This window comes from Aquarana catesbeiana, unplaced genomic scaffold (assembly GCF_042186555.1).
Source record: "Aquarana catesbeiana isolate 2022-GZ unplaced genomic scaffold, ASM4218655v1 unanchor229, whole genome shotgun sequence".
NCBI classification, from domain to species: Eukaryota; Metazoa; Chordata; class Amphibia; order Anura; family Ranidae; genus Aquarana; species Aquarana catesbeiana.
Window position 1 is genome coordinate 746,347 of NW_027362656.1, and position 27,657 is coordinate 774,003.

A 27,657-nucleotide genomic window follows, 5' to 3' on the forward strand; every position below is an offset into this window, starting at 1 on the left:
ACGATCTGGAGGATGGGGTAAACAGTTCAATCTCTATTTGCGGACGATACTAAGCTAAGCATGGCAATAACTTCTCGGCAGGATGTGGAAACCTTGCAAAAAGATCTGAACATATGAATGGGGTGGGAAACTACATGGCAAATGAGGTTTAATGAAGAAAAATGTAAAATAATGCATTTGGGTGAAAAAAAATATGAATGCAATCTATACACTGGGGGGAGAACCTCTGGGGGAATCTAGGATGGAAAAGGACCTGGGGGTCCTAGTAAATGATAGGCTCAGCAATGGCATGCAAGCTGCTGCTAACAAAGCAAACAGAATATTGGCATGCATTAAAAAGGGGATCAACTCCAGAGATAAAACGATAATTCTCCCGCTCTACAAGACTCTGGTCCGGCCGCACCTGGAGTATGCTGTCCAGTTCTGGGCACCAGTCCACAGGAAGGATGTAATGGAAATGAAGCGAGTACAAAGAAGGGCAACAAAGCTAATAAAGGGTCTGGAGGATATTAGTTATGAGGAAAGGTTGCGAGCACTGAACTTATTATCTCTGGAGAAGAGACGCTTGAGAGGGGATATGATTTCAATATACAAATACTGTACTGGTGACCCCACAATAGGGAGAAAACTTTTTCGCGGAAGGGAGTTTAACAAGACACATGGTCCCTCCTTAAAATTAGAAGAAAACAGGTTTAACCGTAAACTACGGAGAGTGTTCTTTACTGTAAGAGTGGCAAGGATGTGGAATTCCCTTCCACAGGTGGTGGTCTCAGCGGGGGACATCGATAGTTTCAAAAAACTATTAGATAATCACCTGAACGACCACAACATACAGGGATATACAATAATACTGACATATAATCACACACATAGGTTGGACTTGATGGACTAGTGTCTTTTTTCAATCTCACATACTATGTAAGATAGGACTATATAGTATCATAATGATGTAATGTACAGCATAGAGTATATAGTCCAGGAGTCAGGCGTATATAATGTACAACATAGAGTATATAGTGCAGGGGTTAGGGGTATGTAATGTACAATATAAATTATACAGTGTAAGGGTCAGGACTCATAATATTGGTATTAGGGATGAGCTTCGAGTTCGAGTTAAACCCATGTTCGACTTGAACATCGCCTGTTCAGTTGTTCGTCGAATTGCGAACGTTATGGGCCGTTCGCGTCAAATTTGAGAGGCGCGTCAAGGCCCATAATTCACTGCGGCATTACAGTGCATTGCTGGCTGATGATTGGCCAAGCATGCACTATGACCTGCATGCTTGGCCAATCACAGCGCCATCTGTACAGAGAGCCGTAATTGGCCAAAGCCAGGGTGGATTTGGCCAATTATGGCTCAGGGGGTTTAGTACACGCCCCACACTATATAAGGCCACCTGCACGTCGGCCCTGTGTAGTGTGTTCCAGCGTTGAGAGAGAGATAGAGAGAGAGAGACAGAGTCATTTGATTTAAGTTAGATAGAGTAGGCAGGCGAGTCAGTTAGCTGCACTTACAGTGTATTGTGTATATATATGCATACACATATACATATATATATATATATATATATATATATATATATATATATATATACACACATATATATACACATATACATATATACAGCTACCTGAAGAAAATTGCTGGTGTTCTTCTGATCCTATTAGTCCTATTAGCTACAGTATTTACAGTTAGTATACTGTGTCCTCTGCACAGTGTGCACCTAAAGCTACCTGAAGAAAATTAGTGGTGTTCTTCTGATCCTATTAGTACCGCAGGTAGCTGCAGTATTTACAGTTATGCCCCGTACACATGGTCGGACACTGATCGGACATTCCGACAACAAAATCCATGGATTTTTTCCGGCGGATGTTGGCTCAAACTTGTCTTGCATACACACGGTCACACAAAGTTGTCGGAAAATCCGATCGTTCTGAACGCGGTGACGTAAAACACGTATGTCGGGACTATAAACGGGGCAATAGCCAATAGCTTTTGTCTCTTCATTTATTCTGAGCATGCATGGCACTTTGTCCGTCAGATTTGCCTACACACGATCGGAATTTAAAGAATCAGATTTTGTTGTCGGGAAATTTTATAGCATGCTCTCAAACTTTGTGTGTCGGAAATTCCGATGGAAAAAGTCCGATGGAGCCCACACACGGTCAGAATTTCCGATCACACATCCGTCGGAATGTCCGACCGTGTGTACAGGGCATAAGTGTAGTGCGTCCTCTGCACAGTGTTCACCTAAAGCTACCTGAAAAAAATTGGTGGTGTTCTTCTGATCCTATTAGTACCGCAGGCAGCTGCAGTATTTACAGTTAGTGTAGTGCGTCCTCTGCACAGTGTGCACCTAAAGCTACCTGAAGAAAATTGGTGGTGTTCTTCTGATCCTATTAGTACCACAGGCAGCTGCAGTATTTACAGTTAGTGTAGTGCGTCCTCTGCACAGTGCGCACATACAGCTACCTAAAGAAAATTGGTGGTGTTCGTCTGATCCTATTATTACCGCAGGCAGCTACAGTATTTACAAGTTAGTGTAGTGCATCCTCTGCACAGTGTGCACCTAAAACTACCTGAAGAAAATTGGTGGTGTTCTTCTGATCCTATTAGTACCGCAGGCAGCTGCAGTATTTACAGTTAGTGTAGTGCATCCTCTGCACAGAGTGCACCTAAAGCTACCTGAAGAAAATTGGTGGTGTTCTTCTGATCCTATTAGTACCGCAGGCAGCGGCAGTATTTACAGTTAGTGTAGTGCGTCCTCTGCACAGTGTGCACATACAGCTACCTGAAAAAAATTGGTGGTGTTCGTCTGATCCTATTATTACCGCAGGCAGCTGCAGTATTTACAAGTTAGTGTAGTGTGTCCTCTGCACAGTGAGCACCTAAAGCTACCTGAAGAAAATTGGTGGTGTTCTGCTGATCCCATTAGTACCGCAGCCAGCTGCAGTATTTACAGTTAGTGTACTGTGTCCTCTGCACAGTGTGCACCTAAAGCTACCTGAAGAAAATTGGTGGTGTTTTTCTGATCCTATTAGTACCGCAGGCAACTGCGGTATTTACAGTTAGTGTACTGCGTTATCTTCACAGCGTGCATCTAAAGCTACCTGAAAACAATTGCTGTTGTTCTGCTCCTATTAATACCACAGGCAGGCAGCTACAGTATTTACAGTTAGTGTACTGTGTCCTCTGCACAGTGTGCACCTAAAGCTACCTGAAGTCAACTGCTAGTGTTCTCATACTAATAATACTACAGGCAGGCAGTTGATTCTGCTAGCTGCAGTATAATCAGTATATATATATATATATATATATATATATATATATATATATATATATATATATACACATCCCAGCTTTTGCAGCTACATCTCACTGCAGGCCATTAGTATGTCTGGAAGGCCAACAAGGAGAGGCAGACAGTCACAAGCCAATAAAAGAGGGCAAGCAGGCTCTGTGTCTAGAGGCAACAGTGCTGGTCATGGAGACGGTGCATCCTCATCAGCACGTGTGTCAGGAAAGGGTCCATCCGCTGGTAAGTTATATCATTTGGCATGCAGTGCTGGGGTCCACCAGCAGGTGTCTCCTGGCAGTGTTGAACTGTCAGGAGAATATTTCCCTGCTGGTGTCATTTCATCTCTTGGCCGCAGTACTGATGTCCACCAGCGGATGGATCCTGGCAGTATGGAGCGGACAACATTCCCTGCGCTCAGGTGTGACTTGAAGTCAATTACCACAGCCTTATAAATACCCGGCAAGCCCTCATAGGCTTGCCTTGGTATCTCTCTCCCTGCGTTCTGACCTTGCTGCCTGTTTGACCTTGAGCCTGCATTTGCCTTTCCCTGATCTTATCCAATCCCTATCCTGAGGCCTTCCTAGTCCTGTCCCTTCTGTTCCTGGTTACCTTGGATCCCTGCCCTGAACCCCATCCATCCATCCTCTCCTTGTCCTGTTCAGTTTCCCGTCCTTACCCTTCTGCTGACTTCCCTGTGTATGACCTTGGCTTGGCTTGTTTACGATTACGGTATCTCCATTTTACTTATATATATATATTGTTGTTTGTAGTGGGTTGTTGTGTGGGTTTTTGCACTGTTTGGATTCCTTTCACTTATCACTTGTTAATAAACACCATCATTCACATACATGTGTTTCTGGTCTTCTCTGTGCAGTCCACACAGTCTGGTCTACTAGTCTCCTGATAACGTGGCCATGGGACACGCTTGTCCTTTTTTTTGGCAGCTGGCCGTGTTGAGCCGCAACATGCGGAAGATTTGGTCGAGTGGATGACCAAGCCGTCCTCATCCTCTCTCACCCAGGCTCAGGGTACTTTGTCTGGCAAAGCAGCTGCCAACGCGACCTCTTCCCTCGGCTCAATGGCATCAGTCACTCCATCCCTAGCCCCACCATGTCCTCCTGAGGAGTCCCCCGAACTGTTTGACTACAGTGTTGGGTACATGCTCCAGGAGGATGCCCAGCATTTTGAAGGCTCCAATGATGGTACCCAGCTAGAGGAAGGCAGTAACGTGAGCCCAGAGAGAGGGGGTGCTCAAGAAGGACAGCAATCTGGCAGTCATGTTCCCCCAGCTGCAGCATACTGCCAGCTTTGCTCCAGTGATGAGGAGGGAGGGGATGAAGAGGTCACTGACTCCATGTGGGTGCCTGATAGGAGAGAAAGGAGGAGGAGGCACATCACCAACGAGGCAGGATGCCCTCCAGGTTCCAGCTTAAGGGCAGCACACCGACTGCATCACACTGCAGAGCTCCGCATGTACAGGGTGCTGCTGTCTCTGCATGTTATTCCAAAAGTTCTTTGGTGTGGGCCTTTTATGAGACGAGTGCATCAGATCCCACTGCTGCTATTTGCAACATATGTCTCAAGCGTATCTCGCGTGGCCAAAACCCACTTTGGCACCACATGCTTGACCAGACATATGTCGACCTGCCATGCAGTTCGTTGGCAAGCGTACCTAAAAGACCCACACCAAGGAAAAAAGCGGACCTCTCCTTGCTCCTCATCAGCTGGGATCTCCAACCCCACTATACCTTCAGTCCTCTCTGAAACCTGCACTGAGAGGAATGAAGGTGTAGAATTAGGTGTGTCACAGCCAAGTGCTTGCGGGCAATCTGCTATTGGTACACCAATGTCAAATAGTGCCAGGCAAATTTCCCTGCCCCAGCTGCTGCACTGCCGAAAGAAGCTCGCTCCCAGCCATCCACATGCCCACCGGTTGAATGCTAGCTTGGCTAAATTGCTAGCATTTCAACTACTGCGTTTTCAGTTAGTAGACTCTGCCCCCTTCCGTGAGTTTGTGGAATGTGTGGTTCCTCAACGGCACTTTTTCTCATGGAAGGCGATTCCGGCTCTCTACCGGCATGTGGAAGACAATGTCTTGGCCTCGCTGAACAGGGCGGTCAGCGGTAAGGTGCATATTACCGCTGACTCATGGTCCAGCAGGCATGGACAGGGACGTTACCTATCTTTCACCACGCACTGGGTGATTCTTCTGGCAGCTGGGAAGGATGCAGGACAGGGTGCAGTAGTGTTGGAGGTTGTTCCGCTACAACGTCTCCAAAATTCTACTAGTGGTGATTCTGCCACACCTCTCTCCTCCACCCCCTCCTCTTCTTCTTTCTCCATGGTCTCTTCCTGTGCTGATTTATCGTCAGAACCAGCGGTGCTCTGTAGGCGTTCAAAGGGCTACGCAAGTACGCAGGCAAAAATGTGGTTGACGCCACACCAGCTTAAGGCAGGTATCATGGTTTGCGACAATGGCACCAACCTCCTCTCCGCCCTCCGACAGGGACAACTGACCCATGTGCCCTGTTTGGCTCACATCTTTAACTTTTTGGTGCAGTGGTTCTTGTGCAGGTACCCGGGCTTACAGGATGTCCTGAGGCAGGCCAGGAAAGCCTGTGTGCATTTCCGCAGGTCATATAATGCCAGTGCTCGGCTGGCTGACCTCCAAAAGGAATTTAACCTGCCCAAGAACCGCCTAATCTGTGAAATGCCCACCAGGTGGAACTCATCGTTGGCCATGCTGCAGTGGCTGCACACGCAGCAGAGGGCCATCAATGAGTACCTATGCGACTATGGCACCAGGAAAGGGTCAGGGGACCTTAGTTTTTTTTCCCCACGCCAGTGGGCTATGATCAGGAATGCATGCACTGTCCTGTCACCATTTGAGGAGGCCACGTGGATGGTGAGCAGTGACAGTGCATGCATCAGTGACACTGTCCCCCTTGTCCACCTGTTGGAGCACACGCTGCATGTAATAATGGACAGGGCACTTGAGGCAGAACAGAGAGAGGAAGAGGAGGACTTCCTTACCTCTCAAGGCCCCCTTTATCCTGACAGTGTTCCTGCATGCCCGCCGATCACACAGGAAGAGGACGAGGAGGATTGTGTCAACATGGAGGTGGAGCCTGGCACTCAGCATCAGCAGCAGTCTTCAAGGGATCATTTACAGTCCCAAGAAACCCATGGACTTGTACGTGGCTGGGAGGAGGTGGCTGTGGATCATGTCCTCCTTAGTGACCCAGAGGACTCCAGACCGAATGCCTCAGCAAACCTACGCTGCATGGCCTCCCTGATCCTGCAAAGGATCCTCGTATTCGTGGTATCAAGGAGAAGGATCAATACTGGCTGGCAACCCTGCTTGATCCACGTTACAAGGGTAAGGTTCCGGACCTTATCTTGCCATCGCAGAGGGAGCAGAGGATGAAACATCTTTGGGAGGCCTTGCAGAAAGGTCTGTACAACGCGTTCCCAGAGACTGGGAGGTTACAAACTCCTGTTCCTGGACAACGTGTTGCTGAGGCTTCAGTCAGTCAAAGAAGGAGCGGTGGAGAAGGTGGCCGTCTGACGATGCGTTCAGACAATTTTTTAGTCCGCAGCCTCAAGGTATGATCAGTTCCAGCAACCATCGCCAGCATCTGTTTTACATGGTGCAGGAATACCTAGGGGCAAGATCTGACTTGGACACCTTTCCCACCGAAAATCTTTTGGGTTACTGGGTCTTGAGGATGGATGCAATTGAGCTACTGGCCTGTCCTGCATCCAGCGTTCTTTCGGAATGCACATTCAGTGCTGCTGGAGGCTTTGTAACCGATCACAGGGTGCGCCTGTCCACCGACTCAGTCGATCGACTGACCTTCATAAAAATGAATCAGTCTTGGATCACCACCAGCTACCAAGCACCTGATGCTGATGTAACCGAATATTTTTTTTTGAAATGTCAGATCCCTTCAAGACTGCCTATGCTGATGCTGAGTGACTATCCTGTTATGCTGAGTAATTATCCTCTTCCTCCTCAATGATCATGCTGATAGCTTGCAAGAACATTTTTGGTTCTGGGCACCACCCGCCACCAGTGGCTACGGCCCAATTTTTCAGCCCCTGTTTAACAGGGGCGTGTACCGTATATACTCGAGTATAAGCCGAGTTTTTCAGCACATTTTTTTGTGCTGAAAGTGCCCCCCTCGGCTTATACTCGAGTCAAGCACTTTTTTGCAGCAAAAAATTTCATTTTCCGAACCGACTTTGGGGCCCCGTATCTCGGGGCCACTTGGTGCTAGGAACCCCAAATTTGGTGTGCAAACCCAGTGGAACTAATACCACAAAGCCGGTGTTCCTAGCACCAAGTGGCCCCGAGATACTGGGCCCCAAAGTCAGTTCGGAAAATGTCATTCTCTGCTGCAGAAAAGTGCTTGACATTTTCTGAACCAAATTTGGGGCCCCATATCTCGGGGCCACTTAGTGCTAGGAACCCCAGCTTTAGATATGTTGTAGTGCTCGTTCCACTGGGTTTTCACACCAAATTCGGGGTTCCTAGCAGAAAAGTACTTGACATTTTCTGAACCAGATACGGGGCCCCAAAGTCGGTCAACTGTGTCCATCTGCAGCAATGTCATTTCGGGACCCTTTGGGTCCAGAGACCCCAAATTTCCAGGCCTAGGCTTATACTCCAGTCAATAAGTTTTCCCAGTTTTTTGTGGTAAAATTAGGCGCCTCGGCTTATATTCGGGTTGGCTTATACTCGAGTATATACGGTAATTACAATTTTTGATGCAATATTTTGCAGGAGGGTTCATTGCTGCGCTCAACTAGAGTATGTGTGAGGGGTTGCAGTGTTGTGGCACCAGTGCCTAAGGCCCAATTTTTCTGCCCCTGTTCAACAGGGGCATGTGATTACAATTCTTGATCTAATATTTCACAGCAGGGCCCATTTCTGCGCCCACCAAGAGTATCTGTGAGGACTTTTAGTGTTGTGGCACCAGCACCACCACGAAAGGCCCAATTTTTCTGCCCCTGTTCAACAGGGGCATGTAATTATAATTCTTGATCTAATATTTCACAGCAGGGCCCTGTGAGGGCTTACAGTGTTGAGGCCACAACAACACCTAAGGCCCCAATTTCTGCAGAGTTTATAGGGCAGGCCCCTACTTTCAAACATCCAACTTACAAATGACTCCTACTTGCAAACGGAAGGAGACAACAGGAAGTGAGATGAAATCTACCCCTAGGAAGAGAAATTCTCTCCTGTAAGAGTTAATATGGGAAAAACTTTTCTCCTTTCCACTGATGCTTTATCACCAATCCTTGTTTCACTAAAAACCCCACATTTTCAAAAAACATTTGTCATTGGGACAGAAAGTGAGGTGAAATCTTCTGAAGGAGCACAGACAGCAAAACAAATGTCACAGGGGTGATAACCCTTCCCTATGTTTTCCAAAAAGCTTAAAATAGATTTTTTGGCTGGAGCTACACTTTAAAAATGTACCAGTTCAAAATTACAGATTCTACTTAACAACAAACCTACAGTCCCTGTCTTGTTTGCACCGCCTGTATACTGCTGTTCTTATAGGGCCTGGTGGCCCCACACCTTTCCTTTTTTTAATTTGGGTGCAGGGTTCCCCTTAATATCCAAACAAGACCCAAAGGGCCTGGTAATAGACTGGAGGGTACCCATGCTGTTTGTCTCACTGATTTTCATCCATATTGCCAGGACCCGACATTACATTAAAGCCGCAAGCAGGTTTAAGTGACTTTTATTCCTTTAAAAATGTCATTTTGTGCAGGGACTGTTCTAAGCACGGGAAACATGTGCCACTTTACAGGCATACTATAGACACCCCCAGGTACGATATTTAAATGAATATTTCACTTTTTTTTTCACTTTAAGCATCATTAAAATCACTGCTCCCGAAAAAACGGCTGTTTTTAAAACTTTTTTTTACATTGATACATGTCCCCTGGGGCAGGACCCGGGTCCCCAAACCCTTTTTAGGACAATACCATGCAAATTAGCCTTTAAAATTAGCACTTTTGATTTCGAACGTTCGAGTCCCATAGACTTTAATGTCTATGTTTGCGCAAACTTTCGGTCCGTTCGCAGGTTCTGGTGCAAACCGAACCGGGGGGGTGTTCATCTCATCCCTAATTGGTATTCAGTAATCAGTGGAAGATTACCATATATACTCGAGTATAAGTCGAGCTTTTCAGCTCTTTTTTTGGGCTGAAAGTGCCCCCCCTCGACTTATACTCGAGTCACCGCCGTCTGCCTACATGATCAGCATGTGATAATACCGTTCAGAGGCTATTCCAGCTTTCAAAAGCTGCGCCTCCTCCTCGTCTGTGATAGGATGAACACTCTATTTCCCAGCAGTCAGTGTACAGCCTATCACGGACATTCTCTCATCCTCGTCCGTGGTATGAGAATGAGAGAATGTCCATGCTAGGCTGTACACTGACTGCTGGGAAATGGAGTTTTCTGCTGAGGAGGCGTGGCTTTTGAACAGTGGAATGGCCGCCGAAGTGTATTATCACACGCTGATCGGAGGATGGAGATCGCCACACGGAGGCTGCACAGGACACAGATACATGTACAGGACACATACACATGTACAGGACACAGGACACTTGTATAGGACACAGGGACACATACACATGTACAGGACACATGTACAGGACACAGCACACATGTACAGGACACATGCACAGGAGACAGGGTACATGCACAGGACACAGGGAGGAATGCAGCTGCAGATGGGCATTGTTGACCCTCTTTTTCCACTTGCAGTAGCTTCTGCATTTCTCACCCTCGTCTTATACTCGGGTCAATAAGTTTTTCCCAGTTTTTTGTGGTAAATTAGGGGCCTTGACTTATACTCGAGTATATACGGTAAATGTTTGCATGAGACAAGTTGCAGAGGTCCCACACCGCTGACTCCCATTTTCTGAGACTGCACTCAGGGACTTGAGTCTGAGACTATACAGACATATCCCTCCACCTGGCACAGCCAGCAGACAACAGAGCAAGTAATCCTGGGAGAATTGTTCTGTCAGACATCTTGCCATACCCGGTTATGGAGCAGAAGACCCAAAACACATACACAGGTCCCTAGGTCTAGTAATGCCTATGGTGAAAATGAACATTTTGCTGCCAGCTGAACCCTAGAATCTCCATAAATCCAGTCTAGATACATAAATTGTGTCTGCAACAAAGAGAAGGAAGATTATCACCCAGTCCTTGCCCTACTCTGGACCAATCAGTGAGCAGTAGGGTGGAGGAATGTATTTAGTGTTAATGACCCACCTGTGCTGATCTCTGTAGGAGTGTCCTCCTCTATAAATGTCCCCGTTATTCCATCCTCCTCCATAGACTGCTGATCATCCCTCACATACGTCTCTTCTTCTTCTCCTTTAACCTCAAATTCTATATCGATTGGATCTCCGCTCTAAATCAAGAAAATGAAAGTGAATATCATCTGTAAACAATAGGATTTATTTTTGTGACATCACATAAAAAATCCACACATCATCCATGTTCTAGATGCTCCATCCCACCAACCTTGTAACAGTGAGGGATGGTGTGACCTTCCTGTGTGGAATCCCGGGAATACAAAGGACGGGGACATCTCTCTGGTGGGTTCCTGGTATTAGGTGGCTCCATCATATCCTTGTGTCCTTCTGAAAACTCCTCCATCACTCCATACTCCTCTTTATACTTTTCTTTAACATCAATATTATCATACCCAAGGTTTCCACTCTGAAAGATATAAAACATTCATTGTAACAAACATGCTGTGTATAAATCAGATCTACCAATAATTGTCAATCATCTACCTGATGGTGGTGAGAGATGGTGTGATCTTCCTGTGTGGAATCCCGGGAATACAGAGGATGGGGACATCTCTCTGATGGGTTTCTGTAGCTGGAAGACTCCACCATGGTGTCTTTATACAGATCTTTGTGTTCTTTTAGAAACTCTGACTTCTCCATCACCCCATCCTCATCATCCTCCTCTTTTATCTCTTCTTTAACTTCAACTTTAGACTCTCTCAGGTTTCCACTCTGAATATATAATAAAAATGACATCAATGGTAACAATGCAGATAATGTACAGATCCTAATGATGCTATCAGTGATTGTCCCTTATCTACCTGATGATGGTGAGGGATGGTGTGACCTTCCTGTGTGGAATCCCAGGAATACAGAGGACGGGGACATCTCTCTGGTGGGTTCCCATTACTGGATCCATCTGTAGGAAACACACACACTGACTGAATACATTGTTTCTATGTGTTTATCAGATGATGGGGGATCTAGGTGGAGCCTCCGTACTGCTCTCTCCTTTACAATAAAGTCTCCTCTTACCCGGTGATGTGAGGGGTGGCTGATTGTCCATTATGACTTCCTTGTAGAGATCCTTGTGTCCTTCTAAATACTCCCACTCCTCCATGGAGAAATAGACAGTGACATCCTGACACCTTATAGGAACCTGACACACACAATGATACAGTCACCATCCAGACACATCCCTTGTCTGTTACTGGATAATGTCCCAGAATTCCCAGCACCGCTCACCTCTCCTCCATGATCTCTCTGGTGACTTCTAGAATCCTCTTTGTATTTCTCTATTCTATCAGGGAGGGAGGTGGAGGCAATGTGATGTCATATGATATCCAGACCTCAGAGGAGGAAAACTCTAGATATAAACACAAATAGCAAAATCAAATGATATTCCCAGAATCCTCCTCACCTCACCATTCAGGTCTCCATTTTATTAAAGCCCCACTTCAGACTGAGGTATAATTTACCCACACAGGACCCCAACACTATGCAGGTTAAAAGCTTGTAGCAGGCATTCTGATGTCATTACATACAATGCAGGACCAACAGTCCCACTTTGCTAGTGAGGATTCCAAGGGTCCACCCACATCCTAAGAGCATCAGAAAAAAAGCCAGATAGAGGGGCATTGGGAGGAGGAGCTGTGAGGTCAGTATGATGTCATAGGACATATAGACTCTGGATGGAGGGACATTGGGAGGAGGGGCTGTGAGGTCAGTGTGATGTCATAGGACATATAGACTCTGGATGGAGGGACATTTGGATGGGGAGATTTGAGGGGTCCTCTATATGAGGCTCCTGTGAAAACCAAATCATTGTTCCTGAGTGTGTCCTACCTCTCCTAAACTGAAGAGTGAACTTTAACCTTTACCATACAGAAATCTGTCAGGAATCTGTGAAAGTAAGCTCTCATGTGATGTGCGGAGGAACGGAGTGTAAATAGCAGACAATTTTCTCCAGAGCTCCTAATGGTGGGGATGGATTTTGCTGTGTGCTGGTGCCAAGTTTCCACCCCCCAGGATCACTGCAGGTGTGGAGAAAAGCTGTGTAAGAGGATATGGAGGAGAGATGAGGAGGAGATCCAGGAATCAGGATAAAGGTCAGGACAAGCAACAGATGAGCGCATCCAAGAGATGAAGCCGGGGTCACTACACAGAAAATTAATCCAAGGAAACAACAGGCAGGACGAGGAATAGCAAGAAGGAGCTCAGAGACAAATGAGAATATTGCTCAGCCAATGGGAGATTATTTCAGCATGACTTACATAATGAAGGAGATGAGGGGGAGGAAGTCACTTATGGTGACCATACAGTGGGGATCGAAAGTTTGGGCACCCCAGGTAAAAATGTGTATTAATGTGCATAACGAAGCCAAGGAAAGATGGAAATATCTCCAAATGGCATCAAATTACAGATTAGACATTCTTATATGTCAAAAAAAGTTAGATTTTATTTCCATCATTTACACTTTCAAAATGACAGAAAACAAAAAAATGGCGTCTGCAAAAGTTTGGGCACCCTGCAGAATTTATAGCATGCACTGCCCCCTTTGCAAAGCTGAGACCTGCCAGTATCATGGATTGTTCTCAATCATCGTCTGGGAAGACCAGGTGATGTCAATCTCAAAGCTTTTAAATGGCCAGACTCATCTGACCTTGCCCCAACAATCAGCACCATGGGTTCTTCTAAGCAGTTGTTTAGAAAACTGAAACTGAAAATACCGTAATTGACGCTCACAAAGCTGGAGAAGGCTATAAGAAGATAGCAAAGCGTTTTCAGATGTCAATATCCTCTGTTTGGAATGTAATTAAGAAATGGCAGTCATCAGGAACAGTGGAAGTTAAAGCAAGATCTGGAAGACCAAGAAAAATATCAGACAGAACAGCTCGCAGGATTGTGAGAAAAGCAATTCAAAACCCACGTTTGACTGCACGATCCCTCCAGAAAGATCTGGCAGACACTGGAGTTGTGCTACACTATTCCACTATAAAGAGATACTTGTACAAATATGGTCTTCATGGAAGAGTCATCAGAAGAAAACCTCTTCTACGTCCTCACCACAAAAATCAGCGTTTGAACTTTGCAAATGAACATATAGACAAGCCTGAGGCATTTTGGAAATAATTTCTGTGGACCAATGAGGTTAAAATAGAATTTTTTGGCCGGAATGAGCAAAGGTACGTTTGGAGAATAAAGGTCACAGAATTTAATGAAAAGAACCTCTGTCCAACTGTTAATCAATCATGCTTTGGGGTTGTATTGCAGCAAGTGACACAGGGAACATTTCACGAGTAGAAGGAAAAATGGATTCAATAAAATTTCAGCAAATTTTGGATGGTAACTTGATGCCATCTGTGAAAAAGCTGAAGTTAAAGAGAGGATGGCTTCTACAACATGGATACACACCTCAAAATCCACGGGGGATTACATCAAGAGGCGTAAACTGAAGGTTTTGCCATGCCCTTCACAATCTCCTGACCTCAACATTATTGAAAATCTATGGATAGACCTTAAAAGCGCAGTGCGTGACAGACAGCCCAGAAATCTCAAAGAACTGGAAGCCTTTTGTAAGGAAGAATGGGCAAAGATACCTCAAACAAGAATTGAAAGACTCTTGGCTGGCTACAAAAAGTGTTTACAAGCTGTGATACTTGCCAAAGGGGGCAGTACAAGATATTAACTCTGCAGGGTGCCCAAACTTTTGCAGACGCCATTTTTTTTTTGTTTTCTGTAATTTTGAAAGTGTAAATGATGGAAATAAAATCCAACTTTTTTTGACATATTATAAGAATGTCTAATCTGTAATTTGATGCCATTTGGAGATTTTTCCATCTTTCCTTGGCTTCGTTATGCACATTAATACACATTTTTACCTGGGGTGCCCAAACTTTGGATCCCCACTGTAGATACATGGAAATTCAGCTGGTTCAGCAGGGATCGGTCACATTTCCATCCATGTGTGGTCACTGCCAGATAAAAGTCACTCGATCAGCGGCTGCAGCCAATAGCTTCATCACTGATCTGTGTATTCTGAGAGCGGAGGAGCGCCCCCCATTGTCAGAATACAATAGTGCAGCGGGGAGGATTCCCCCATCCCCCTCCAATGTGTGGATGGGGGAATCACTTCAGTTTTTCCTCTCATCCCGCTGGATGATCGATAAAACTGAACCATGTATGGCCAGCTTTGGAAGCAAAATATATTAATCATCAACTGATCCCCCTGAAGGGGTTAATCTACATATTACCTTCTCTGCCACCAGATCCAGCCACGTCTCCTCTCCACGTCCTTCCAAATGGAATGTCTGTCTGTACCTGACATCACTTCCTGTCTGTATCTGACATCACTTCCTGTCTGTATTCCATAGAGACTTTTTTACTGTGTAGAGGTGAGATCACCACCTTGTGGAGCTCAGAGGAACTGCAGCTCAAGAAACATCTCATAGTGTGAACACGGCCTTGTGCTGTGTGTGTATGTACTGTATATCCTTCCCCTTTCTCTCCTCCCTGAGTGTGTATGAAGAGGCGGAGCTCTGAGTGTGTATGAAGAGGCGGAGCTCTGAGTGTGTATGAAGAGGCGGAGCTCTGAGTGTGTATGAAGAGGTGGAGCTCTGAGTGTGTATGAAGAGGCGGAGCTCTGAGTGTGTATGAAGAGGCGGAGCTCTGAGTGTGTATGAAGAAGCGGAGCTCTGAGTGTGTATGAAGAGGCGGAGCTCTGAGTGTGTATGAAGAGGCGGAGCCCTGAGTGTGTATGAAAAGGCGGAGCTCTGAGTGTGTATGAAGAGGTGGAGCTTTGAGTGTGTATGAAGAGGCGGAGCCCTGAGTGTGTATGAAGAGGCGGAGCTCTGAGTGCGTATGAAGAGGCGGAGCTCTGAGTGCGTATGAAGAGGCGGAGCTCTGAGTGTGTATGAAGAGGCGGAGCTCTGAGTGCGTATGAAGAGGCGGAGCTCTGAGTGTGTATGAAGAGGCGGAGGCCTGAGTGTGTATGAAGAGGCGGAGCTCTGAGTGTGTATGAAGAGGCGGAGCTCTGAGTGTGTATGAAGAGGCGGAGCCCTGAGTGTGTATGAAGAGGCGGAGCCCTGAGTGTGTATGAAGAGGAGGAGCTCTGAGTTCCGGGGTCCCCACAGGGGGAGGACATGAGGCTCCCTCAGTAAGAAGCACATAAATGATTGTATATTGTGTCAGGATAGAGCCAGACACCTCGGCACCACCTGAATCTGAGGTGAGGTCTCTGGCTGAATTCACAACACAAAGAAGGGGGTCAGTCTGGTGAGAGTCGCCTTCCATGATGGACACAGAGAGGAGCTGATGGTTGCAGACCTCACTGGAAGGTGCTTAGAACTGCTGAGTCTGATGGATCAGTATGGACTGGGTGCTACTCTCTGCACCCTGGGACATATAGTTCTGTATTGTCTGTGCTGATGAGCTGTGGTCAGACCCTCCCAGTCCCCCTCCATGGGCCCATGTACTTCACCCTGCCTGCTCTGCTTAAGCTACCATCCCCTATCCCTGTCGTTCCGGATATCTGCCCTGTTCTGGACTTAGCCCTGTCTGCCTGGATCTCTGTCCTGTTCTGGGATTAGCCCTGCCTGCCTGGATCTCTACCCTGTTCTGGACTTAGCCCTGCCTGCCTGGATCTCAGTACAGGATCCCCATTTCTGCTGGGCCATCCTACGTGGACTATCTGTGTGGTGTTACATTGCAAGCCGGAGGAATGTTTCTTTCTACTGTGTCTTGCTACCCTGGTGTGCCAACACTGCTCTGCCCATGTGCCAAGGACTTTAACCCCCGCTGTACCAAAACTGCTCTGCCCTGTGGATTATCACCCCTTTGCTGTCCCATATTGCTGTCCCGAAGGTTCACTCTTCATTGATGTGCCTTCTGTTTGCCCTGTGGACTACATCCCCTTTGATGTCCTATATTGCCACCCTGAGGATCCCTCTTCATTGCTGTGTCTATTGTTTGTTCTGTGAACTAATTCTCCTCCTGCCTGTACCCCGAGTCCCCCAATAAACGGTTCCTGGTAATTTGCCTCTGTGTGCTCTCTCTCTCTGCACTCTTCGTTCATCACACCCCCGTCATGTCCGTCCTCTTCCTCCATAGTCACTGTGACCTCTTTTATCCCCAGCAGATGATGATACACACATATACAGTGTGGAGACCTACAGTACCTGACCGCGAGATTGTGTTTTCAGCGCAATTCCATCGCGCTGGTTCTCGGCAACAGTGTACTGTGCATGTCACGCTAACTCACTCATCGGGAAAGGAAAACTTTTTTTCCTTTTGCGATGAGTGACAGGCAGTGCTGACAGCTGTCTGGTATGAATCATGAGAGGGAACGCTGTGCCAAGTTTTAAATGAAAAACCGGCGTGGGTTCCCCCCTAGAGGCATACCAGGCCCTTAGGTCTGGTATGGATTGTAAGGGGAACCCCCTACGCCGAAAAATCGGCGTGGGGTCACCCCCAAAATCCATACCAGACCCTTATCCGACCACGCAGCCCCGCCGGTCAGGAAAGGGGGTGGGGACGAGTGAGCGTCCCCCCTCCTGGGACGTACCAGGCCGCATGCCCTCAACATGGGGGGGTGGGTGCCTTGGGGAAGAGCGGGCGCCCTGCGGGCCCCCCCACCCCAAAGCACCTTGTCCCCATGTTGATGAGGACAAGGGCCTCTTCCCGACAACCCTGGCCGTTGGTTGTCGGGGTCTGCGGGTGGAGGGCTTATCGGAATCCAGGAGCCCCCTTTAATAAGGGGGCCCCCAGATCCCGCCCCCCACCCTATGTGAATGAGTATGGGGTACATGGTACCCCTACCCATTCACCTAGGGAAAAAAGTGTCAATAAAAAAAAACACAGTACATAGGTTTTAAGAGTAATTTATTAGGCAGCTCCGGGGTCTTCTTCTGACTTTTCCCGGTGTTCCGCCTCTTCTACCGGGCCCCTCCGCTATCTTCTTCCAGCTCTTTTGCCAGAGGGGGACCCGGTCTGCTGCGCTGTCTTGTCCCGTCTTCTCTTCTTCTTCTCTTCTCTTCTTCTCTTCTTCTGATGTTGACACAACGCTCTCTCCGGCTGGAATGCTGTGTGCGAGCTACAGAGCCATTTATATAGGTGGTGACCCCGCCCCCTTATGACGCCAGAGCCCCTGTGCATGCTGCGACCGTGACATGCCCCTGGGGAGGGAACCCACGCCGTTTTTTTCATTTAAAATTTGGCGCGGCATTCCCCCTCATGATTCATACCAGACAGCTGTCAGCACTGCCTGTCACTCATCGCGAAAGGAAAAAAATGTTTTCCTTTCCCGATGAGCGAGCCATCTCGGCACTGGCTGCCACGAAGGGGCTCGCAGGTGTCAAATCTCGCCGATAACTGCGGCGAGATTGACACAATATCGCGGTCACCTACTGTAGATTAACCCCTTCAAGGAGGATCAGCACAAGGGTTGCCACCTCATCTCATAAAAAGTGAACATATATTGATTATACAGGTTCTGTAGCTGAACGCACTTAGTGCCTTATCTTTTTTTTTAAAGATATTTTTTATTGCATTTTCTTAACAGACATACATACATACACAAAAAATACCCTCACACAAAGTACAGAATTTTCCTATTCCAGCTTATAACAAAGGGGATTGTGCATCATATAGACACTAGGCAGTGCAGTAGTATGTCCAATACGGGTATCAATCTTGGGAGGTAAGTGCTATAGTTCCAAACATTATCACCATGGCAAAGTTCAGGGTAGTAGTACAATACAAATTTCACAGTAAAATCTTTGATTATGGCAGATGATTTGCCCCAGATTTTGTGGAATGTTTTTTTTTTCCTCTTTCGGATATCAAAGGCTTGTATAGAGACAGGGACTCATTAACCAATTTTAACCAGACATTCCGAAGTGGGGTCTCTGATCCTTTCCATGTCAGTAAAAGGGACTTCCTCGCATAAAAATAGAAGATACGAAGCAGTCTCTTGGCCTGAGAGGGAATAGTGAGGTCGCCAAGATGGCCAGAAGACAATTCTTGGGGTTGACTATATTTGGGAGACCCAGTGCTGAGGAGATGAAGGAGCCTATGTTCAACCAGAAATCATGTACTATGGGGCAGGTCCAGAAGCAGTGGAGCTGTTTGGCCACATCCCCAAAGCATTCTGCAGAGGAGGATATTCCCATTTTATGCATTCTAGCCGGGGTGAGGTGTGAATGGTGTAAGATTTTAATTTGGATTACCCTATCACTGGATATGATAACAGAAGTCTTAAATGTGTCACAGAATTCAGACTAGTCTTCTTCTGTAATAGGGACATCTAGGGAGTCCCATTTCTTTTGTGCTGTCTTAAGTCTAGGGTTGGTGTCTGCCACGAAGGCCGAGTAATAGGTGGAAATGAATTTTGTCTGGTCCGGGGATCTCAGGAGTTTTTCCAGGTCAGGCGTCCTAAGAGGACTGTCCAGAGAACCAAACTGTGCTCATACTGCATTTCTAAGTTGGTAATAGTAAAATAGATAGGTACGTGGTAGGTCAAAGTCTAAACGCATGTGAAAGAAGGATTTGAAACCTTGAGGGGTATATATGTGACATAAGTACTTGATTCCCCTGGTTGTCCATTTTTTGGGGTCAGGCATAGAGCATAACTCCTTAAGAGTAGGGTTAAACCACAGTGGACTATTGGGAGAGACCATCCAGGAGTCAATGGAAAGCTTCGCTACCACAGTTTGGAACAGGGAGAGGGAGGTGCATATAACAGACATGCCTGGTACAGGTGGTGTGCATCCTCTATATACAATGTTATGGAGAGTTTCAAATGAGGAGACTATAGCTCCTTCAGTAGTGGTACAGGCATAATTAGAGTTGGGGTGAAGCCAATCGTGAATATTAACCAGCTGGGATGCTAGATAGTAAAGGTAGAAGTTAGGGAAAGCCAAGCCAGCGATGTGGAATTGAAGGAGCAGTGTCTTCAGTGAAACTCTAGGGGGTCATCCATTCCAGAGGAACGCAGTACAAATAGAGTTAATACTTTTAAAAATTGATTTGGGAATTCTACAAGAGGAATTAGCTATGACATACAGTAATTTAGGCAAGCAAATCATCTTAAGGATATTGGCTCTTCCCATGAGGTCTAGGGGCAAATCCTTCCACTGTTTGGTTTGTGTTTGTAATTGGAGCAGTAAGGGGCATAGGTTATTGGTTATGTATAGGGATAATGGCAATTGAATTTTGACTCCTAAGTACCTGAAGGAGGTGGTGACTTGTAGCTTAGAGTCCGATCAAATCTCTGATATAGTAGCTTGGTCTAGGGGAAAAAGGATTGATTTGTCCCAATTCACTCGGAATCCGGAAAAGTCACCAAATGTATTTAATTTCAGCTAAGAGGTTGGTGAGGGAGACGCAGGGATCTGCTAGGTAAACTAGGGTATCCTCTGCGTATAGGGATATGCACTCCTCTATATCATTTATGGGGAGGCCTTTAATTGATGGAGAGCTATGGATCCGTACAGCAAGGGGTTCCATAGCCAGAGCAAATAAGAGGGGTGATAAAGGACATCCCTGCCTGGTACCTCTGGTGATTTGGGAATGTCTCAGTGACATGGGAATTAATTTGTATGCGGGCTAGTGGTAAGTTATAGAGGAGACATATCCATGCTATTAGTCGGGGGCCGAACCTGTATAGTTGTAATACTCAAACCAAATAAGGCCATTCCACACTGTCGAAAGCTTCGCAGGTGTCCAGTGACACAACAACACGGGTAGGCGAACAGTCATGTGGGTAAGTCAGGTTGTGGAATAGTCTACAGATGTTCATTCTAGTTGAGCGGCCTGGTATGACGCCCCCCTGGTCGCTCCCAACCAATTTCGCAACCACTTTGTTCAGACGATTGGCCAGCACTTTGGTCAGAATTTTGACATCTACATTGATAAGGGATATCAGCCGATAGGAGTCGCATTTAAGAGGATCTTTCCGAGGTTTTAGTATCAAAATGATTAGTGCCTCTCTCATTGAGGAAGGAGGGGCTCCATCTTTCAAGGCCTCATTATATGTATTGAGTAGGATAGGACCCAGGAGGTGCTGAAAGTGTGTATACCATTCAACTGGAAAACCATCCAAGCCTGGCATCTTATGGGTCGGTAGCTGCGAAATTGCAAGGGAGAGCTCCTCCATAGAGGGAGGTTCGTCTAGTTAATCGCGGTCTTGGTCCGACAATTGAGGAAGTGCTGTTTGGGTTAAGTATTCGTCGAGTTGTGTCTTGGAGTAGTGGGCCCTAGTAGTATAAAGGTCATGGTAGAAAGATAGGAAGGCATCTGTTATATCCTGAGGGATGTTGCTAATCTTATCCTGGGGGATCAGGATCCTAAGGATTGAGATAGGGGTACGGTCAGCATACTTGCCAACAGTCCCGATTTTCCTGGGGCAATCCCAATTTTGGGACCCTCATCACGATCGGAGCTCGTCCCGATTAAATTCCCAGGATTTCGCTTTTTGTCCAGGGGAAAATCGGGAATGTTTTAGTAAAAACAGCCGGCGGGCTACAAGAAGATGGCTGCTGCTGCCGCCATGAGGACTAATCACCTTGTGTTCAGTGGAGAGGGGAGGCCCCTCCCCTCTCCACTGAACACACAGAGAAACCCGGAAACGCACTAGCTGCTGCTGAAGGGGATACGACAGATGCGGCATGAAGAAGGGCTCTGCTGCCAGGGACACACAGGAGGACTCTGCTAATGGGGACATTGATGTAAGGCCGGCCCCGCTGCTGGGGAGGAATGCTGATGTGAGGAGAACTCCACTGATGGGGATACCACGGGCATGTAAGGAGGACTGATGGGCACACCAGGTGTAAGCACTGATGGGGACACCAGATGTAAGGAGGACTTATGGGGACACCAGATGTAAGGAGGACTGATGGGGACACACGACATGTAAGGAGGAGTGATGGGGACACCACGACATGTAAGTAGGACTGATGGGGACACCACGACATGTAAGGAGGACTGATGGGGAGACCACAACATGTAAGGAGGACTGATGAGGACACCGTGACATGTAAGGAGGACTGATGGGGACACCACAACATGTAAGGAGGACTGATGGGGACACCGCAACATGTAAGGAGGACTGATGGGGACACCACGACATGTAAGGAGGACTGATGGGGACATCACGACATGTAAGGAGGACTGATGGGGACACCACGACATGTAAGGAGGACTGATGGGGACACCGCGACATGTAAGGTTGGACTGATGGGGACACCGCGACATGTAAGGAGGACTGATGGGGACACCGCGACATGTAAGGAGGACTGATGGGGACACCGCAACATGTAAGGAGGACTGATAGGGACACCACATGTAAGGAGGACTGATGGGGACACCAGATGTAAGGAGGACTTATGGGGACACCAGATGTAAGGAGGACTGATGGGGACACCACATGTAAGGAGGACTGATGGGGACACCAGATGTAAGGAAGACTGATGGGGACACAGATGTAAGGAGGACTGATGGGGACACAGATGTAAGGAGGACTGATGGGGTCACAGATGTAAGGAAGGCTCCGCTGATGGGGACACCAGATGTAAGGAGGACTGATGGGGACACCAGATGTAAGGAGGACTGATGGGGACACAGATGTAAGGAGGACTGATGGGGACACAGATGTAAGGAGGGGCTACGCTGATGGGGGCACAGATGTAAGGAGGGGCTCCGCTGATGGGGAACCAGATGTAAGGAGGGGCTCCGCTGATGGGGACACCAGATGTAAGGAGGACTCAGCTGCTGGGGACACAGATGTGAGGAAGGCTCCGCTGATGGGGGCACCTGATGTAAGGAAGGACTCCGCTGGGGGCACCTGATGTAAGGACGGACTCTGCTGGGGGCACCTGATGGCATCTGGTGGCAGGCGACGTGGCAGGTGACACGCTCAGGGCTCCCACTGTCTCTGCATTATGGTGAATTGAATGATTTAATTTTATATTACAATGTAATAAGAGAAATAATGTGCTTCAATCATCCTGACATCATAACAACCATGGTGCCGGGATGATTGAAGTGCTAACACCAGGTGTTTGGAGTATCTTTATCTGCTGATTGTTAAACTCTGGAATACACATATTGCTATTGTGGTGTAGGAACTGGGGCTGCTGTCCCTCCATCCCGCTCCCTCCCCCCTTTCCCCCTTTCCCTCTCCATCCCTTATTCATCTCAGACTCTAAGCACACCCCTTTGAGCCACGCCAATTTAAGCCACACCCACTATTTTGCATAAACCATGCCCAGTTTCGGCGTGGCACATTTTTTATGTTTTGACTATGTTCCACCCACAAACGCATGCCCTGCCCCTAATTATAATGCGACTCCGCCTACAGCCAAAAAAGTGTCCCTACATTTTTTTTTACAATGTTGGCAACTATGGAGTCAGGGTGTGCAGTGTTTCTGCTTGAAACAGGTAGGAGGGCTGAAAGAGAGTGAGAAGTGGGGCTGAGAGAGAGGGAGGGGCTCAGAGAGGGGGGAGTGACTGACAGAGAGGTGGGGGCTGAGAGAGAGGGGGGCTCAGAGAGAGAGTGGTGGACAGAGAGGGGGCTGAAAGAGAGAGAGGGCAGGCTGAGAGAGAGAGAGGGTGGTTGAGAGAGGGGGAGGCTGACAGAGAGGGTGGCTGAGAGAGAGAGGGAGGGTGAGAAGGGGATGACTGACAGAGAGATGGGGGGCTCAGAGAGAGGGTGGTGGACAGAGAGGGGGGCTGAGAGAGGGGAGACTGATAGAGAGGGAGGGGGGCTGACAGATAAGGTGGTTGAGAGAGAGGTGGTTGAGAGAGGGGGGGCTGAGAGAGATAGAGAGAGGGGGGGCTGATAGAGAGGGTGGTTGAGAGACAGAGGGGGCTGATGTAGAGAGAGGGAGGGAGGCTGAGAGAGGGTGGTTGAGAGAGAAAGGGAAGAGGGCTGAGGGAGAGGGAGGCTGAGAGAGGGAGGGCTGAGAGAGGGGGTTGAGGGGGAGCTGAGAGAAGGGGGCTAAGAGAGGGGAAGGCTGAGAGAGAGGGGGACTGAGAGAGAGGAGGACTGAGAAAGGGGGGCTGAGAGAGGAAGGGCTAAAAGAGAGGGGGTGCTTAGAGAGGGGAGGGTTGAGAGAGGGGAGCGGGAGGGGAGATGAGTGAGACCCCTAGCCCTGTCCCCATCTGCAGTCCCTCATTTGTCCCATTGTACTAGAATCTGTCTGCAGACCTGTGTGTGTATGATGATGATGTGATGGTACAGTACCTTCCATTCAACGCCAGTCTGTCTTCTTGTGAAGATCCCCTTTGATCCTGTCAGCTGCTCTCGGCTGTCCTCTGTGTCCCAAATCAGCCTGTCCTTAGAGGACAATCCTCGCTCTCGGCCTCACGTTAGAGAGCGGAGGAAGTTTGAGCAATCTATGCTGCTCTGGAATCACGGGGTTCGGTACACTGTGCCTGCCCAGCTGCTTCTTGCCTCTTTGGGAGGCGGGGTCTAGGAGGAAGAGGTGGTGCCGGATGAGCTCTTCTTCCGAATCCTGGGCTCTCTCAGATCCGCCCACCTATCTGCCCTCGGATCGCTGATTACTGCCGTGTGTGGAGATGGATGCCCACCAGCACCCCAAGGGCGATGCGGATTGCTGCCGTAGTGCCACTAGCGCTGCGCCTATTTGCCCGGCTAAACAACCATCACACTGGGGACAGTACAACAGCGCCCCATTACATTCTGCACCCAGCCCCAGAGCGGTGCCCCGCCTGCCTCCCCCCATCCTATGCCACTGGTCACATAGCCACCGGGTAGGGGAGGGGTAGAGGATGAGGCACAGCTGCACAGACACTCACAAGCATCAGGTGTCCTCTCTCCTCCCAATGTAGAGTAGGTAAGCCAGTGGTTGTGGCTGTGCCCTAGGTGACTGCCTAGTTTTGCCTAGCGGTATTGCAGCCCCTTGGTGCACCCCGCGCACCCGCCCAGAATCGGCCCTGCAGCTGGGATATTGCGCGGCACTTGCGGGTGTCAGGGAGCCACAGCTGAAATGGGGGACAGTTGGGGTGTCTGTTGGATCTCACCAGTCAGGAGCCTTTCCTGTCATCCTACATGATCCCTTCTGAGGATTGTTGGATGTATGAAATCACAGATGCATAGCTCCCAACTGTTCCTGATTTCAAGGGACTGTCCCTGATTTGGAACAATGTCCCTCTGTCCCTCTTTCCTCCTCATTTTGGTCTTATCTATATAGTTGTATATAAAATGCACTTTTTATATTTCAAAAATTGTTTCCCAGTGCTAAATTTTTCATCCAATTTCTAAATTGCTGCATTTGTAAATTTTAACAGCCAGTGTAAAGGAAAAGTAGTGGTAAAAAAGCACTTGTGGGTTTAACCAATCATTTTTTTTGTATGATTCTCCTTTAAGGGGGTGTGGCAGGGGCTGTGTCTGATGCCTACATACTTTTGCTAATAGGTGTCCCGCATTCCCATCTCAAAAAGTTGGGACGTATGTCGATGAGTCCTCCTTCTATGTGATCTAGAAGATCTTGAATCACAATGCCTTTATGGCTGAAGTGGATGACTCAGTCTATGTATTTTGTATTGTTTTACAGCTTTTTTCACATTAATTACTTTATTTATATAAGCATATATGAGGAAGTGTTCTTACTTGGAGAGATCTCCACCACCATTCCTATGTAAACATTACATCCTTGCAATTTATGTTTAACATGTTCATTATGAGTGGACTGATATATATATATTTTTATGATTTTTGATATATTTTTGTATTTTCTTCACCAATTTTGGGAGTTATGTTTTGTTTTTTTAACAATATTTTTAATTTTTTTTATCAAACAAATACAAATCAATTGAAGTTGCTGCATATATTATACAACATTGGTAATACAAAAACTGTGAAGACATAAAGTATAGTACTGATATAAACCTTGATGGCCTATGCTTGGTACATAAAAAATAATATAAGCCAACATGGCCATGAGCACAAGATCCAGCTACGTATCCAAACCGCGGGGTCTGGGATAGACAACAGCTCAGGTAGGCGTGTGTTGAACCAAAGGGGGGTGTGGGAATGAACCTGTGGAATCCCGAGTTTTTGTAGTGCCAACCGCCACACCCTCCGGTGATGTGTCAACATGCCTGCTTTATGTTGGGGGGTATGTCCTGTCAATGGGGCCCTTAGGACTGATTGAATTGGGGTATGAGCTGGGTTATCAGGGTGTTCACAGAGTAGTAGCTGGTATCTCGTTCTTGTCAAAATGATAGAAGTGGGACAGTTGGGAGGCAAGATAATAGTCCTGAAAGTCTGGAAGAGCAACTCCTCCCAATGTCACTGGGTTCTTAAGTATTTTCCAAGATAATTTAGTCTGCTGGGTCCCCATATGAACAAATTAAGAATAGATTCATATGTTTTGAAAAAATTTTGTGGTATATACAGGGGAGCATGCCACACCAAATAGAGTATCTGTGGGAGAAGTATCATTTTGACTAGACTGATGCGTCCCATGACACCCAGGGGTAGTCGAGCCCAATTTTGTGTCTTAGTCTTGATCAGGGTGTACAGGGGTTCAATGTTCAAGAGTAGGGATGAGCTTCGAGTTCGAGTCGAACTCATGTTCGACTCGAACATTGGCTGTTCGCAAGTTCGCCGAACAGCGAACAATTTGGGGTGTTCGCGGCAAAATCGAATGCCGTGGAACACCCTTTAAAAGTCTATGGGAGAAATCAAAAGTGCTAATTTTAAAGGCTAATATGCAAGTTATTGTCATAAAAAGTGTTTGGGGACCCAGGTCCTGCCCCAGGGGACATGGATCAATGCAAAAAAAAGTTTTAAAAACGGCCGTTTTTTCAGGAGCAGTGATTTTAATAATGCTTAAAGTCAAACAATAAAAGTGTAATATCTCTTTAAATTTCGTACCTGGGGGGTGTCTATAGTATGCCTGTAAAGGGGCGCATGTTTCCTGTGTTTAGAACAGTCTGACAGCAAAATGACATTTTGAAGGAAAAAACTCATTTAAAACTACCCGCGGCTATTGCATTGCCGACAATACACATAGAAGTTCATTGATAAAAACGGCATGGGAATTCCCCAAAGGGGAACCCCGAACCAAAATTAAAAAAAAAAAAATGACGTGAGAGTCCCCCTAAATTCCATACCAGGCCCTTCAGGTCTGGTATGGATATTAAGGGGAACCCCGGCCAAAATTTAAAAAAAAAATGACGTGGGGTTCCCCCTAAATTCCATACCAGACCCTTCAGGTCTGGTATGGATTTTAAGGGGAACCCCGCGCCAAAAAAAAAAACGGCGTGGGGTCCCCCCAAAAATCCATACCAGACCCTTATCCGAGCACGCAACCTGGCAGGCCGCAGGAAAAGAGGGGGAGACGAGAGTGCGGCCCCCCCCCTCCTGAACCGTACCAGGCCACATGCCCTCAACATTGGGAGGGTGCTTTGGGGTAGCCCCCCAAAACACCTTGTCCCCATGTTGATGAGGACAAGGGCCTTATCCCCACAACCCTGGCCGGTGGTTGTGGGGGTCTGCGGGCGGGGGGCTTATCGGAATCTGGAAGCCCCCTTTAACAAGGGGACCCCCAGATCCCGGCCCCCCCCTGTGTGAAATGGTAAGGGGGTACAAAAGGACCCCTACCATTTCACTAAAAAACTGTCAAAAATGTTAAAAATGACGAGAGACAGTTTTTGACAATTCCTTTATTTAAATACTTCTTCTTTCTTCTGTCTTCCTTCATCTCCTGGTTCTTCTGGCTCTTCTGGTTCTTCCTCCGGCGTTCTTGTCCAGCATCTCCTCCGCGGCGTCTTCTATCTTCTTCTCCTCGGGCCGCTCCGCACCCATGGCATGGGGGGAGGCTCCCGCTCTTCTCTTCTTCTTCATCTTCTTCTCTTCTTCTTTTCTTCTCTTCTTCATTTTCTTCTCCGGGCCGCTCCTCACACATGCTAGCATGGCGGGAGGCTCCCGCTGTGTGACGGCGCTCCTCGTCTGACAGTTCTTAAATAACGGGGGGCGGGGCCACCCGGTGACCCCGCCCCCCTCTGA

General features: G+C 47.4%; 2 protein-coding genes and 1 pseudogene across 2 annotated transcripts in view; 1 reads left to right on the forward strand and 2 right to left on the reverse strand.

Moving 5' to 3' along the window:
- The window catches only part of LOC141121752 (uncharacterized), a 617,570-nt gene that overhangs the window by 231,190 nt on the left and 358,723 nt on the right, over positions 1 to 27,657 (reverse strand). The window lies entirely within an intron of this gene.
- Positions 1 to 27,657, forward strand: part of LOC141121739 (uncharacterized) — a 473,317-nt pseudogene that overhangs the window by 178,505 nt on the left and 267,155 nt on the right.
- LOC141121742 (uncharacterized) overlaps positions 1 to 27,657 on the reverse strand; it is a 286,488-nt gene that overhangs the window by 13,540 nt on the left and 245,291 nt on the right. The window contains exons 7-9 of the mRNA XM_073611451.1: positions 11,130 to 11,357; positions 10,855 to 11,052; positions 10,600 to 10,741 (exon numbers count right to left, since the gene is read on the reverse strand). Of these exons, the coding sequence (XP_073467552.1) occupies positions 10,600 to 10,741; positions 10,855 to 11,052; positions 11,130 to 11,357 (568 nt within the window). The remainder of the gene's footprint in view (positions 1 to 10,599; positions 10,742 to 10,854; positions 11,053 to 11,129; positions 11,358 to 27,657) is intronic.